Source organism: Juglans regia, chromosome 9, assembly GCF_001411555.2.
Source record: "Juglans regia cultivar Chandler chromosome 9, Walnut 2.0, whole genome shotgun sequence".
NCBI classification, from domain to species: Eukaryota; Viridiplantae; Streptophyta; class Magnoliopsida; order Fagales; family Juglandaceae; genus Juglans; species Juglans regia.
Genome location: NC_049909.1, coordinates 6,568,345 through 6,580,725, shown reverse-complemented (window position 1 = coordinate 6,580,725; position 12,381 = coordinate 6,568,345). Strand labels below are relative to the sequence as shown.

Sequence of the window (12,381 nt, the reverse complement as noted above, 5' to 3'; positions counted from 1 at the left end):
CGACGTCCTCGTCGGGCCTGTCCATTGTAGGTGGCACGGCTCAAGTCCCACATTTCTGGTTGGGATAGGCTCTGATACCATTTGTAACGCCCCAATGGAAGGCCCAAACCACATGGCCTATACTCCAAAAGGACTAGTCAATGATACAATTAGAGCCCCATTGGAACATTATAAACAGCAAGAACTTCTCCTTCCCAAGCAATGTGGGATCCCATACACCACCTACCCTTATCCATATCATATGGGGTATCACAATCTACCCCCCTTAAATTCCCGACGTCCTCGTCGGGCCTGTCCATTTTAGGTGGCACGGCTCAAGTCCCACATTTCTGGTTGGGATAGGCTCTGATACCATTTGTAACGCCCCATTGGAAAGCCCAAACCACATGGCCTATACTCCAAAAGGACTAGTCAATGATACAATTGGAGCCCCATTAGAACCTTATAAAGAGCAAGAACTTCTCCTTCCCAAGCAATGTGGGATCCCATACACCACCTACCCTTATCCATATCATATGGGGTATCACAATCTACCCCCCTTAAATTCTGACGTCCTCGTCGGGCCTGTCCATTGTAGGTGACACGGCTCAAGTCCCACATTTCTGGTTGGGATAGGCTCTGATACCATTTGTAACGCCCCAATGGAAGGCCCAAACCACATGGCCTATACTCCAAAAGGACTAGTCAATGATACAATTAGAGCCCCATTGGAACATTATAAAGAGCAAGAACTTCTCCTTCCCAAGCAATGTGGGATCCCATACACCACCTACCCTTATCCATATCATATGGGGTATCACAATCTACCCCCCTTAAATTCCCGACGTCCTCGTCGGGCCTGTCCATTTAGGTGGCACGGCTCAAGTCCCACATTTCTGGTTGGGATAGGCTCTGATACCATTTGTAACGCCCCATTGGAAAGCCCAAACCACATGGCCTATACTCCAAAAGGACTAGTCAATGATACAATTGGAGCCCCATTAGAACCTTATAAAGAGCAAGAACTTCTCCTTCCCAAGCAATGTGGGATCCCATACACCACCTACCCTTATCCATATCATATGGGGTATCACAATTATACCCGTGGTTGGGCCATATTCCATGTTTCACCCCCGTGGTAGGGTTATAAACCACCATTATACCCGTGGTTGGGCCATTTTCCATGTTTGACCCCCGTGGTAGGGTTATAATCCACCATTATACCCGTGGCTGGGCCTTAACAGAAACAGAACGGATTTCATCGAAAATCCGGTTACAATCATATACAGAATCAGAACATCATGCCAAGATTCTCAGATGACACATCATATCAAAACAAAAAAAAGGCTTCAGATCATTTCACATGTTCGAGATAGACATAAACAAATTATTCTCATTTGTTCATAACAAAACTTCCAGACTTTCATATTCGCTCTTTTACATAATTCAGAAATAAAGTACACAAAACTTGCTCATGTCTACACTAGTCATGACAGAAAAACATTTTTCCTTATATAGAATTTATGCATATGCAGAATAAACATTTGAGGTTGTTTTCAGATCATCTCTTTCAAAAAAATAAACACATTTATTCTCAAAGTCAACCTCCTTTCATTTATTTTATGCAAAACTAGTATATAAACCCCGCTTACCTGACTTCTTCGAATTATCAACACCTTGAGCCGGAACTCTAAAAGTAACACCACCTAAACAAAAGAACATATATCCAACATTTAATAACCAATCTAGTAGCCTGCTATTTAATGAATAAAAAATCAAACAGTCCCTTCACAGCTCCATAACTATCTAACAATTAAATCCGAACAACTCTCTTCAACCCATTCGCAATTGAAACCCAAAACATCCACACCTTCTAATAATACCAACCGACTATAATCATTTCCAAAATCAACCACAGCAACTCTAATAATTAAAACATAATCCAATCCAAACTTCGCTTCCAAACTTCGAATAAAACCATTTCAGTGCACGCATCAATACTCTACTCATTCAACAATTCAAAACTTGTAGAAAAATTCAATACCACTAGTTCCAAAAGACCCGTCATTTCACACCAAAAAGTCTCAAGTAATACTTCAAAAACCGACTCACAAAACACCCAAAATTATACTCCTCAACCTCCATAATTCCAATACACTTCACTGTTTCAGCAATTAAAACAACAACTAAAAAAAAAAAGTCTAAGTGATGCACGGTCAACCAACCAGTGCGTGCGTGGTAGAACAGACCGAAGGAAAGAAATACAATGGCTTATGGAATGTGTGATTGCAAGTATAAGAATAAAATTAAGAGTAATATTAAAGGGTAGGCGGATTAATTACCGAAAGGAGAGATGAACAATTACTCCAAATGATAGTCCCAATGAAGACAATATTCGAACTCACGAACTGCATACAGCCGAAACCCAAGAAAGAAAAAAAAGAACAACAAAATCATCTAAGAGGTACAGAGAAAACAATGGGTGGAAGAAGAAAAACAGAAAAAGAAAGGAAACTACCGTGCAGCCAAGTCCACGGCGAGGAGCTTGAAGACCCACGGAAAACGCAGCACAACCGAAAACTGTAGAGGGGAAAAAAATTCCTGGGTGATTCAAGTAAATGCAGAAGTGATGCGGACGCAAATTTCTGTGGAGAAACTGCACAAACCGGCACAGCGTGGGAATGAGGCACACGGAATGGAGCAGTTTTCGCAGCAGAGCAGTTGAGAAAGAAAGAAGAAAAGAAAGGGAAGGAGAGAAACTGACGGAAGGAAAGGAGAAGAGAAAGGAAAGGGATCACTTACCCAAAACGGCGCCGCTCGTGTCCCTCAGAAAAAGCACACGGGCTGGGCTTCAAGCCGATTGTTACATGGGAGGCCTACGTTATGTCAAGGAGAGCACAGGTAGTGTAAGTGGATGCCCTTTGTTATACAACATTTCCCTGATCGAAATAATACGCTGTCTTCATGCCTCTAGTTTATGTGCATAATAGATAGATGTCTGTTAGATGGAGATCACAAATATTCTTGGCAGGGAATTTACAGTATATTGGGAGATAACTGATGTTATGTGTTGGTCGGACATTCCTTACTATCAATAGCTCTGCAGCTCACACACCGTAACTGTAGGTGTCTGTTGACAGTTGTACAACATGTTTAGAAACTTTTTTGAATCTTTGTAATCCCACAAATCCTCCTGTAAACCCTCTGGATCATCCCTTATATAGTTCCTTCCATATAATGTTTGTTCTATATATACTCAATACAACCAAACATCTCACGTCAGTGAGACAAAGTTTAGCAAAAGTCTTTAACTATATGCTAAATCTACCTAAATTGCAAAGGAGAATTATTAAACAGATTCGACAATGGTTAAAATGGGGTTTGATATATTCCATACATGATAATCTGAAATGTTTCTTTGTCATCTCAGAAATTTTGAAGAGGTTATTGCAAAGTATGCACACATAACACCGCATGAAAGGGCAAAAAGGTGTGGAAAAGAAATTTTCCTAAACTTTTGACCCTTTTTATTCAGTTGTTTGGTTGAATTTGGATGCACTACAGCTAAGTGATATTTTATTTCACTGGAACAGGAAATTGGAGAACCTTGAAGTATGACTGTCATTCCCCATCCTTTCAAAATATAGTGTCTATGTTTGCTTCTTCTGTTTGTATCAGTTCAAGATAGAGCATTAATCCCTCAATATTTATTCTTTTATTCATGTCGATGTTCTGTTTGGTAATATAGGTTCTAAAGAAAACCTTCAAGAAGTTGGACCATGATGTAAATATAGAGAATTTTATGGGTTCAAGGTACTATTGTATTGATCAATCTGTAAATTTTTAGTAATGAACTTCTTGACCCCATCTGACTTGGCACCCCCTTATTTTTCTTTTCTTCTTGCCAGCCCTCAAACAATCGAGGTACAGATTGTTTACCAGCCGTATCTTAATACATTATGATTTGGATTCTTTATTTACTTGATTAAGTGGTTTGTGCGTAAATACGATGTGCAGGAATTGGGTAATCAATTTAGGGTATTGCAAGCTCAACTTCAGGAGTACAAAAGAGACTGAGGTGCACCTTAGGGGCTTTTGGTGTTTAAAGTACTGCTTTTTCTTTTGAATGGTACTTTTTCAGTTCGGACCGTCCTTATTTGAAATTATTGTTCCAGTTGAACTCAAAAAAGGGAAAAAAAAACAACCTTTCAGAAAATAATATTGTTCTGGTTGAGGACTACACACACTGGTTGTTCAGATAAGCCCTATTGCCATAACTTGTTTCTTATACTTATAAAAAAAAGAAAAGAGAAGTCCTATTGCCAGTTTTATGAGGCTGCGAAGTTTCAACAAAAACCAAGGCGCACGAGCAACTGTTCCGTCGGATTATGTATTATATAGCACATAGTATATGACCCTCTAACCGCTACCACATTGTTCAACCCCTATTATTTCATTCCACGTAAGATGTCAACTGATAACAGAATGCATCTAAAAAGTTGAGCAATATCAATATGTATCTAGTGCAAGTTGTTTCTTTATTACAACTGCCTTGTTTCATATGATGATCTGTAGTTTGACCGACTTTCGTACTTAGTTTCCTTTATGTTCATTTAACAATCTTACCTATCTTGCCGTTCCTTCAGCTATTGGAGTGATCTGGATAAAATCAACAATGTAGAATACCTCAGGCACATTGAAGACTTGCTACGAGAATCAGTTAACCGATTACATCTGCATAAGGTACAATATTTGTATATTTTATGTATGAGAAAGCTTGACTTATTTATCTGGGAATATTTCTGACCTTTAGATTAGTGCCTGTGTATGAATTTGTATACCATCATTTTTAATTCACAAAAGTGTTGGTTATATTAGAGAGAGAGAGAGAGAGAGAGAGAGAGAGTGGTAGATATTACAGGGGTGCTCACCTCAAGTGATTCAGACCCTAGATAAGTTCCTAGGCCTGCTCCTTAGTAACGCTGCCTTGCCTTGCTAATTGCACCATAGAGGCACCTCAGTAGAGCGTTGCCTTAATCAAGTCCCTAGGTGAGTTCCTGGCTCACCTTTCATAGCGCCAGTGGAAATGCCTCATTACCAACCCACCTTAAGCAATACACTTATACCAGGTCTTTCTCTTTGCAGGAAAACTTGGGACAACACCAACTAACGTCTCTAGAAAGCACTATCCAGGTGGTTAAAGCGTCAGCTACTTCAGATCTTTCTCTTTGTGTCCCTCCCCCTTGTCCTGTCTCAAAGGTCATGAAATCTCATATATGCTCGTTTGTTATGTTCACTTCATCACCAGGAAGCAAGCTCGAGCTGAAGAGAAGCGAGGTGTTCCTTTGTTTAAGCAGCAGTGAATTAGTTAGTTAGTTAGTTAGTCACGTGGTATGCAGGTGTTCCTTTATAACATTAATGTACCTACTTGTTGCAAATTACCATAGTACCCCCTTGTAGCCGTTGTTAATCATCATAAGGCTTCTATAAAGACTGAAGCCTTTCTTCCTTTGTAACCATTGAATAATAAAGTGAATTGAAGTGGAGGTTTCTGATCCCTCGAAGATCAGTAATTCAAGTTGTTTGATCTCAGTTTTAGTCTGTTGTTACAATTGGCATCAGAGCCCTTCAAAATTCTGGGCACAAGCACTACATTTTTTTTCTTTTTCTTCTTCTCCTTGCTCTTACAATGGCAGAAGGCACATGGTTCAAAGAATTAGAGAAGCTTGTTCTTGGGTTGAAGCAAAATCAAGAACTCCAAGACCAGAGAGTTGTAGATCATCAGAGTGCTTTGGAAGGACTGAATTCAAAGATGGACATTTTGTTGGAAGCACTGAATGGAGGTAGAACTGATCGAAATGGAAAGGGCTCACATATGGATGGGGGTCACATTGGCAACACCTCTATGAATTCTGGCATGCAGTTTCGTAGCATTAAATTAGACTTTCCAAGGTTTCATGGTGACGACCCATCGGAATGGATCTATAAGGAAAATCATTATTTTGCCTTACACCCCATGCCAGATGGACAAAAGATTCTGATGGCCTCGTTTTATATGGAGGGAAATGCCTTGGTTTGGTTTGGTTTCAAGATGCTGAGGAGACTGATTCTTTCAATTCTTGGCATTCTTTTATTAAGGCTGTTCAGTCTAGATTTGGCAGCTCTTCTTATGATGACCCTATGGAGGCCATTACAAGGTTAAGGCAAACTTCTACAGTTAGTGCCTACAAAACTCAATTTGAGGTCCTTTCTAATCGATTGAAAGGTTTATCTGAAAATTATAAACTTTCTTGCTTCTTGAGTGGCCTTAGGGATGAAATACGACTCCCTGTGAGAATGTTGCACCCTCAGTCCTTAAATACTGCTTTTGGATTAGCCAAGATCCAAGAGGAGTATATTACCAGTACTAGGGGCAACAATAGACTCCATTCCCCTTGTCATTCTGCTCCTAATGAGGTCAACCACTCACTTCTTGGTAACTCCATGAGGAAAGAAGGAAATTCTGGTCCCAAGCCCACCCCCTTCAAAACCTCAGTTCCTTTTCAGAAACTTACACCAGCAGAAATGAAAGCAAAAAGAGAAAAAGGAATCTGTTACTTCTGTGAGGATAAGTGGCAACCTGGTCATAAGTGTAATAAGGCCAAGTTCTTTGAAATGGCAGGATTAGTGTAACGCCCTAATGGAAGGCCCAAACCACATGGCCTATACTCCAAAAGGACTAGTCAATGATACAATTAGAGCCCCATTGGAACATTATAAAGAGCAAGAACTTCTCCTTCCCAAGCAATGTGGGATCCCATACACCACCTACCCTTATCCATATCATATGGGGTATCACAATCTACCCCCCTTAAATTCCCGACGTCCTCGTCGGGCCTGTCCATTTTAGGTGGCACGGCTCAAGTCCCACATTTCTGGTTGGGATAGGCTCTGATACCATTTGTAACGCCCCAATGGAAAGTCCAAACCACATGGCCTATACTCCAAAAGGACTAGTCAATGATACAATTGGAGCCCCATTAGAACCTTATAAAGAGCAAGAACTTCTCATTCTCCTTCCCGTCCCCGAGGGTCCGGAGAGTTAACTCATATGACCTGATAATCAACTTTTACAAGGCTAGAGTACTTCCAAATTCAAGAATATATATTTTCTCAAACCTCAAATCACACGTAAATACTTCAATTAAATAAACCATATAAACTCATCTATCCAATTTTCAATCCAGCAACTCAAATAAAATCAACTATTCTTCATGTCTCAAATAACAAACTAAAATAATGAAACATTAACATAAGTCTCCATAAACCGTCTAAATCCATTGAAGCCAACTTAAGAAATATAAATAACTTCCAATATCAACACTAATACCACGAGTTACCCAACAACCATTCACTGCTAATCTTCTCCATAAACTCTAATATTGATCCTCAGCTGAACCATCAATTTCATCTGAAATATTATAGAGATAAGGGGTGAGTTATCAACAACTCAGTAAGCAGAGGACATATACTAGTGTGTAAACATGAGCATTTACAGAAATCGGAATGTAGAACAAAATATTTCATTTCAGAATGCAGAATCAGAATAATGTTTCAAAATGCAGCGTCAGAACATGTTATCAAAAATGTCAGAGCGATAGTTCGAAAATATTCATAATCAAAAATCCCTTTGGCATAGCATAAACTGAAACATCATATCTTATCTTATCAAATCAGAACAAATACCATGTTTAACCCCCGTGGTAGGGTTGTGCAAACCTCGGTAGCTAACCGAGCAGAAACAGAATGTGAATCTTCCGCTTATTCATTCTCGGAGCCCCGAGTGTGCACATAGGAAAGACCATGCAGAAAACCACTTTGTTTCCAAAGTGGGTGCACCAGAAACAGAAAAGTTGGTACCAACCCGAACAGAGGCCACAATTTTACACCCGTGGTGAGGTCAGAACGGAACAGAAACAGAAACAGAATGTTATGCCAGAGGTTTTCAGAAATCACATCAGATCATATCAAAGTACAGAAAATCTTCAGAACAGAACAAAAATCATATCACAAAAATAATTTATGCACAAATTTCATATTCGCTCTATTTTTCAAAGTTCAGAAATAGAATGTCAGAAATAAGCTCATGTCTACACCAGTCATGACAGAAAATAATTTCTTCTTAAACAGAATCTCATGAGTAATGCAGAACAAATAACTGAGGCAGTTCAAATTTCTTTTCAACATCAAATATGTCTATTTTCCAAAAATAATCTCAGCTCATTTTATTTTAAATGCAAAGTCTAGCATAGGAGCCCCGCTTACCTGAACTTCTTAGCTTGTTCGAAATACCTCAAAAACGTCGGACAATAATTAATCTTCACCTATAAAATAATCACGTAATTCTCATAAATTTTCAATTAATCACGTATTTCGATATTTAATCCTAATCTTATAAAATAATCTATTTAATTCCTCAAAACCTAAAATTACCAATCATCACTTTCTAAAATCGTCAAAGCTAATTTAATACTATGACTAAATTTACTAATGAAAACAACTTATGAAACTAAATACTAAGTAATATAATTATCCCAAAATATTTTAAAATAAACCATAACTATTATTAAAAAGACTAAAATATATTTAAAATGTAGAAATAACAATACAACAATATTATTGACTCTTAACATAAATCCTCACTTAATAACATATTAAAAATAGTTTTCGGTAATCATAAATAAAAAAAATAGTTTACTAATACAGAATAAAAATAAAAGCCCATTAATATAATATGCAATAAAGGGCATTACGGTAATTCATTTCAAATACCATGCAAAATAAATCACGTAAACTGCAAAAGCATTCACGCAAATTCGGTGCAAAAACCGCAAGAACAGGGACGCGAGGCACTCACTGAGAAGGAAACGTGTGACGGCGCAGGGACTGGCTGAGGTCGACGGCGGTGAGGGCGGCGCCTGGGCAGTTGCAAATGATAGAGAGAGAAATATGAAGTGGGCGGGCAAAACGTGAGGGAGAGGGATGAAACTCACTCTGAGACGCGACGGACAGGGTGCTGCGAGAGAAAACAAGGCCGTGACTTATCGAGAAGGTCAACGAACGATGGACACGAGGTGGCAACGGCCGGTGTTTTCTGGGCAGGTAATGACGACGCGGAGAGAGTTGGCGCTTTGGGTGGCTGGGCTGTGGCTCGACGTGCTCTGTTTCGGTTGCTAAAAACAGGGGACCTGCAGTGGCTATCACACGGTGGTTTCCGTCGAGCGGGATGTGGTTCGTGTGCTTCGGGCTGGGTTCGATCGAGGCAGTGGCTGGGTGCTGCGCGGCTGCTGGTCTTCAAGCGGTAAGAGGACGTGTACAGAACGGTGGGAGTGGTTCACGGTGGTCTGGCTTACGGTGTCGCGTGGGAAGGCAGTGGTCTGGCTTACGGTTAACTGGCGTGGTGCTTTCCGAAAGGGTGAGGACAGGCTGCGGTGATGCTGGGACGGTGTGGGTCGAGACCGAGCTAGAGGGTGAGCGTGGTTTGCACAGAGGAGGAAGAAGAAGAAAAACAAAAAAATACTTGGCTAAGGTTTCGGGAAGGAGGGCAGCGGCGGAAGCATCGTCGAAACGTACGTATATTTAAATATATCAGTGGAGGAACAAGAAAATAAAACCCTAGAGAAGTAGACGTGTGAGCGGATGGAGATGAACGTGTGTGAGCATGCACGACGTGAACGAAAAGAGAAAAAAAATAAACTTACGGAAAAAAAAGAGATAAAACCGAAAGAGAAGGAAGATAAAAATAAGAAACATGCGGGAAAACATAACGTGTGAAGAAAATAAAATAAAATAAAATCGCTACTCCAGTTTGTAAAATAAAAACTTAAAATACCAAGCTCCAATAAATAAATAAAAATATATAAACAATCTAATGTCCAACTATACAAATTTTGGGTCCGGGTGTTACAATAATGGTGGTTTATAACCCTACCACGGGGGTTAAACATGGTATTGTCCCGATGTGATGCTGAGAGATGATTTAATTATAATGTTTCAGTTTGGAAATGCCAACGGAAGTTCTTTTTGGAATAAGTTTATTTTCTGAAAACTTCGCTCTAATGTTTTGTAAAAGTTTTGTTTCTGCATTCTGAAAGTAAATGTTTTGTTCGGCTTATCAAATGTTATAAATGCTCATGTTTACATGCTGGTATATGCTCATTGCTTGCTGAGTTGTTGATAACTCACCCCGTTAATCTTCATAATATTTCAGATGACATCGATGGTTCAGCTGAGGATCAGTATTAGAGTCTATGGAGAAGATTAGCACTGATTTGTGGTTGGGTATCTCATGTTACTAGTGTTGGTGTTAGAGACTAATTATTTTCTTAAGTTGCTTCAATGGATTTAGACGGTTTATGGAGATTTATGTAAATGTTTTATTATTTCTAGTTGTTATTTGAGACAAGAAGAAGAGTTGATTTTATTTGGGTTATTTGGATTGAATATTGGATAAATGAACTTATTTGATTTGTTTAATTGAAGTATTTACGTTCGATTTGAGTTTTGGGAAAATAGATACATTATTGATTTTGGGAGTACTCTAGCCTTGTTAGAGCTGATTATTAGGTTTTATGAGTTAACTCTCCGGACCCTCGGGGTCGGGGCGTTACAGTTGGTATCAGAGACAGGTTTGAATTCTGCATACTGTAGACCTTGGAGGTTTAGATATCTGTGGGTTCATAGGATGTGTAAATTTCAAAATAGGAATTGGAGGATTATAAGGATTGTCATGTGGATATTTAAGTTTGAGTTACAAGAACATTAAGATTGATTTTGATGGGATTTGAGGTTTTAAATTTGGCTGATGTTAGAAATTGAATTTGGAACTTTGAGGTTATAGATTTTAGTGATATACGTGTGTATTAAGTGATGTCAGATTTGCATAGTTATCTGATTTATATAGATATATATGTATATGTGTTTATATGCATATTTTATTCATCCTCTTATTTATTTCTATTTACCTGGTATATTCATTTTCTTTTATTTTAGAACGTTTTACCGAGTTTAGACTTTCAGGATGGCTGCTCGTCGTAGAGTTCGAACCCTTGAAGATTTGAATGAAGACGACAATGGTGGGGGCTGCACATTCGAACAATTTAATCGAACGCATCCTCCCACCTTTGATGGAAGAGGCAATGCGAACGTTGCGGAAGATTGGATACAAGACATAGAAGAAATATTTGGTGTTTTGGAATGTACTGATCAGCAAAAAGTCAAGTTCGCAGCCTTCAAACTATCTGGAGAAGCAAAGAGATGGTGGAATTCTGAGAAAGTTATCAGGGAAGCTGAGGGGATTGGAGTAATTGTTTGGGCTCAATTCAAGCAGAGTTTCTTCGATCGATTTTTCCCTAAGGCAGAAAGGGATGCTAGAGCCCGAGAGTTCACCAACTTGGTGCAAGGGACCATGACTGTGCGCCAGTATGCTGCAAGGTTTGCGGAATTATCACGTTTCGCCGCATACTTGATTCCCGATGAGGAGAAAAAGACTAAGAAGTTTGAAGAAGGCTTGAACTACAGGATTTATGAACGGGTGATGATCTTACAGATTCAGAATTTTTCAGAATTAGTACACAAGGCGATGCTAGCGGAACAGAATCTTAAGAGGGGTGCTGAATTGCAAGAACAGAGGAAGAGAGCTGCTCCACAAGGGTTTCCTAGTTCGGATCAAGGGCAATGGAAAAAGAGAAATGAGGGGAGCAGTTCAAGTCAGAGACAGATACAGGGAAATCATACACCTAACCCTTGTAAGTTCTGTAACCGCATACACCATGGAGAGTGCAGGAAGGAAGTGGGGTCATGTTTCAAATGCGGTAAGGATGGGCATTTCATTAGAGAATGTCCATTGCTTGCGGAGAACAATAGAAGGCCCAACCCACCCCAAAACTTTAGGCCGAATAATCAAGGCAACAATCAGTGGAGGACTGTACCTGCTCGGGTATTTGCTTTGACACCAGGAGAAGCTGAGGACAAGGATGATGTTATCACAGGTATGATTCTCTAACCATCTCTTAAAATTTTTCTTTGTTGAGAATTAAGGAATATCTGTCTTATTATCTCTATGGATTATATGACGTAACTAGGAATTGTTCCCTTATTCCTCAATAAGGCTATTGTTTTATTTGACTCGGGGGCTACCCACTCCTTTATTTCTATGGATTATGTTAAGTTGTGCCCCATTGTTGCTGATGAGATGGACTACAATTTGAGGGTCTCTACCCCAACTGGTGATATAGTGACTTGTAACAAGATTTTACTCAAGTGTCCAATAACTATTAGCGGGAAGGAAATGCCAGCTAACCTGATAGTCTTTCCTATGACTGGGTTTGATGTGATTTTGGGGATGGATTGGTTAACTTCCAG

At 39.4% G+C, this 12,381-nt stretch overlaps 2 protein-coding genes across 2 annotated transcripts; both read left to right on the top strand.

Annotated features, from left to right (window-relative positions):
* The first annotated feature begins 2,608 nt into the window (after nucleotides 1-2,608).
* On the top strand, nucleotides 2,609-5,342 carry LOC109004068 (agamous-like MADS-box protein AGL65). The gene is made up of 7 exons (XM_035693812.1): nucleotides 2,609-2,682; nucleotides 3,410-3,469; nucleotides 3,573-3,591; nucleotides 3,728-3,792; nucleotides 4,626-4,722; nucleotides 5,125-5,183; nucleotides 5,288-5,342. The coding sequence occupies exons 1-7, from the start codon at nucleotides 2,609-2,611 to the stop codon at nucleotides 5,340-5,342; spliced, it is 429 nt and encodes a 142-aa protein (XP_035549705.1).
* A 6,212-nt stretch (nucleotides 5,343-11,554) lies between these two features.
* Nucleotides 11,555-12,022, top strand: LOC118349406. The gene has a single exon (XM_035693811.1). The coding sequence runs from the start codon at nucleotides 11,555-11,557 to the stop codon at nucleotides 12,020-12,022; it is 468 nt and encodes a 155-aa protein (XP_035549704.1).
* The last annotated feature ends 359 nt before the right edge of the window (nucleotides 12,023-12,381 follow it).